At 43.9% G+C, this 3,193-nt stretch overlaps 1 protein-coding gene across 2 annotated transcripts in view; it reads left to right on the top strand.

Annotated features, from left to right (window-relative positions):
• MYOT (myotilin) overlaps nucleotides 1-3,193 on the top strand; it is a 21,251-nt gene that overhangs the window by 13,068 nt on the left and 4,990 nt on the right. For both annotated transcript variants that reach the window (XM_010164042.2, XM_029084033.1), the window contains one exon: nucleotides 1,678-1,779. In XM_010164042.2, coding sequence (XP_010162344.2) covers nucleotides 1,678-1,779 — 102 coding nt within the window. The remainder of the gene's footprint in view (nucleotides 1-1,677; nucleotides 1,780-3,193) is intronic.

Raw genomic sequence — 3,193 nt, 5'->3', positions numbered from 1 at the left:
TCCACAGACAACTAGAAACCCAAGGAGAATCCCTCAATTCTCCAGACATGATTTCATCCTGGCTTTTAAACTGGGGCTAATAAACCACTCCAAATCATTAGAAACTTAGAAAAGAATTCCAATATTTGAAAGCTAGATGGTCTAGAAACCATCACCACATGTGGTAAATCTCTGATTTTGTTTTATATGAACAACAAAAAAGCCAAGAAATTACACAAACTTTTATCATAAAGTCCCCTATAAGAAGGTCTAGTAGTCTCAGTACCTACTTATTTATTCTGCAAAGGGACAAAATGCAATTCTCTTTACCAAGAAATCCAAATCTGGGAGAAAAATTTGCTTACCAGTAAAGAAACAGACTACAGCAAGCTAGAGCGAGCAGGTCTCTAATGTGGGAACCTTCCTGCTGGCTGGAGGCAGAGTGGTAAAAGCCCAGTGTTTATAGTTTCCATCTTCTTTCCCTTGAAGTACAAAGTTTTTCCATTGCCATTAGTGGGAACAGGTTTGTGTCACCTATATAATTTTAAGTATTGAAGGTAAAAAAAAAAAAAAAAAATATATATATATATTAGGTCAAATCTGCCTTACTGTGTCCCGAAGAGGAATGTCCTATCTGCTGTAAGAAGCCTGCCATTGCAAGCCAGCTTTTCTTCCCATAGGAAGCCAGGCTAAAAATAAGGCTTATGCAATCACCGCCCTGTGTCCTCCTCCCCTTGTCCTCCAACAATGTCTGAACCAACTGGCCAATCTCAGCCACACTTGATACAGCCAGAATAACCTCAGGGATATTAAGCTCTCTCAGGTTTTGCAAAAATGGTCTCTCTCTCTTCTAAAGAAAAGTCCCACAAGCCTCCCCAAACGCTTCTCTACCCAGGAGTAGCCACATACGTGTCCTGCACACAGTAGGAATTCAGAGTTTGTTCTCACATCACAAAATCCAAACCCAAGGTAAATTTTGTGGGAAGAGAAATGTCAGTTGTTCTGGTGCTCATGGGACTAACGTACTCTTCTAAAGTAACCCAACTGACAGCACTTGAATGTGCTCATATTTATCTCTGTGTGCTGCATCCACATTGTAGGAACTTACTGTTATATGATGGAAACACATTCTTGCCTCCTTTCAAGACAGCACGCAGCATTTCATAGCTCAGCTGCTGTGCTGGCATAAACTTTCCTTGTGCTTCCAGAAGTAGTGGTGCTCCTCTCTGGCCATGTCTGCTTCTGGTGTGGCCCTTGCTTTTTTAGGAGTAGGAGACACTAGCATCCATCATGCCTCGAGCTCCTGAAGTAAATCCACAGCTGAATGACTTGGGAAGTTTTCCCAGTGCTAACAGAAAGGTACCCTGGGACTTACTCTGGCTTCTGAGATAATGCCATCAGTTACCCATAAATAATCCCAGTGGAGAAAGAGGAGGAGTGGAAGGCCACAGATGGCATTAGAGAGGCTTTGATGAACAGGCAGTTTAATCTTTTATGCATTTCAGTGCTGTATATATTGAGGCTGACTTCAGTAGGCATCACAGACTGCAAACTCTCCAGAACAGACGTGGTGTTTCTATTCAGCTGCTGCTTTCATTGACAACACCCTGAATTTGTGGCATATTAATGTGCTCTTACAAGCTGATCTGAAATAGTAAATGGACTTCTGACTCGAATTCCTCTCCGCTCTGCTTTCAGCGATTAACTTATGAAGAAAGAATGGCTCGCAGGCTGCTCGGACCAGTAAATGCTGCATCTGTGTTGGAATCACAAAGTGAAGACAACATGCAGAACGCACAGGTAAGTGGGGACCTGTCTCCAGAACAATGATTTCCTGGTGATTGTGCTGTGACCTGTTTGTACCTGGATAGGGCAGAGAGACGGCGTTTATTCAGTGTAGGGGTGGGAAGGGGACAGCTCTCACTGGCAGAGCTCTGTATAGTAGGGATTTAGGAGGTTTTTTTTGGGGGGGTGGTGGAAGAGGGGAAGAATTTAAGCACCATCCTCTTGCTGGGCCTGATCTGTAGGAATGACCTCTCCAGGGAGGAATTACAACAGCTGCTGCACAGCACATTACACCCGGCCTGTGACAGGCAGGGAGCAGCACAGCAAGGGACGCAGGTACCCACTCCCTAACAGCCTGAGTTCAGACTTGGCCAGGGCACCAAGACTTACACCTGTCACTGTTTGGAACAAGTGACATTGCCTACAAGAGGTCAGGGCCTTGGGGTGGGATCTGTTGGGTTTTAGCCCTTCCAGGGGCCAGCAATCATTAAGAGAAGGTAAAGAAATTATTTTAGCAGCCCACACGCTGATAGACAAGAATCTATCACTACTAGCATTTTCAGAAGCATCTTAGGTGGAAACTTGCATCATTCATTGGCTATTCAGGCCAGTTACAAGCTCTCTTTGGCACATCTGCAATCCAAATCAGTGGAAATGTCTGTGCTGTAGCACTAGGTACCTGTGTAGCCAAAGAAAACATCTCTCCTGCTGGGATATGCCTTCCAAAGTGCAGTTAGCAAAACTCCTCAATGCAAGAGACACTTAAGATCGCAGCAAGGGAGGAATATACGATTTGAGCTATTTCTCCCTCACAATCACCTGACACCAGAAGGTGAGAAGGGAACACTGTGGATGTCAGAGCAAGGAAAGCCTTTATCTTTTGCAGAGAACAAGGAAACATCCAGTCAAAACAGGATGATGGACAACTTCTCAGGGTGTGTGAAATGCTGCATAAAAAGCAGTATTGGAAGGAGAGATCTGCTTACGTTTGGGAGATCTTATTCGTATTGTTCAGTCTTAATTTTAAATGTTATAGTCACTGATTCATTCAGACTCCTGGTTCCTCAGGAACTTAACTAGACAGTCCATATAACAGAGCATTAGAATTATCACCAGTTTCATCACTACAGCATCATTTCAGAAGACAAGTAACTGTACAGAACTTATGTAAATGAGCAGATACAAGCTATTGCCTTTGGACTCAGCATTGAGCTCAGTCCAGAAAAACCCTCATTCATGTAATGCTTCCCCTGAACTGCAGACTGCTGCTGTGCCTAAAGTTTAAACCCAGACTTAAATGTTCCACGGGACTGGGCTGCAGAGCACAGAACCAAGCATTGTAATGGCTCACTGCAAACAGCCCAGAAATTTCCATGCAGTGCTTCCTCTATCTGACTCCACTACCAAAATGAGTCACTGGAAATAAACT

The sequence above is a fragment of the Antrostomus carolinensis genome, unplaced genomic scaffold (genome assembly GCF_000700745.2).
Source record: "Antrostomus carolinensis isolate BGI_N321 unplaced genomic scaffold, ASM70074v2 scaffold13283, whole genome shotgun sequence".
In the NCBI taxonomy this organism is placed as follows: domain Eukaryota; kingdom Metazoa; phylum Chordata; class Aves; order Caprimulgiformes; family Caprimulgidae; genus Antrostomus; species Antrostomus carolinensis.
This window is presented reverse-complemented; position numbering and strand designations above follow the sequence as displayed.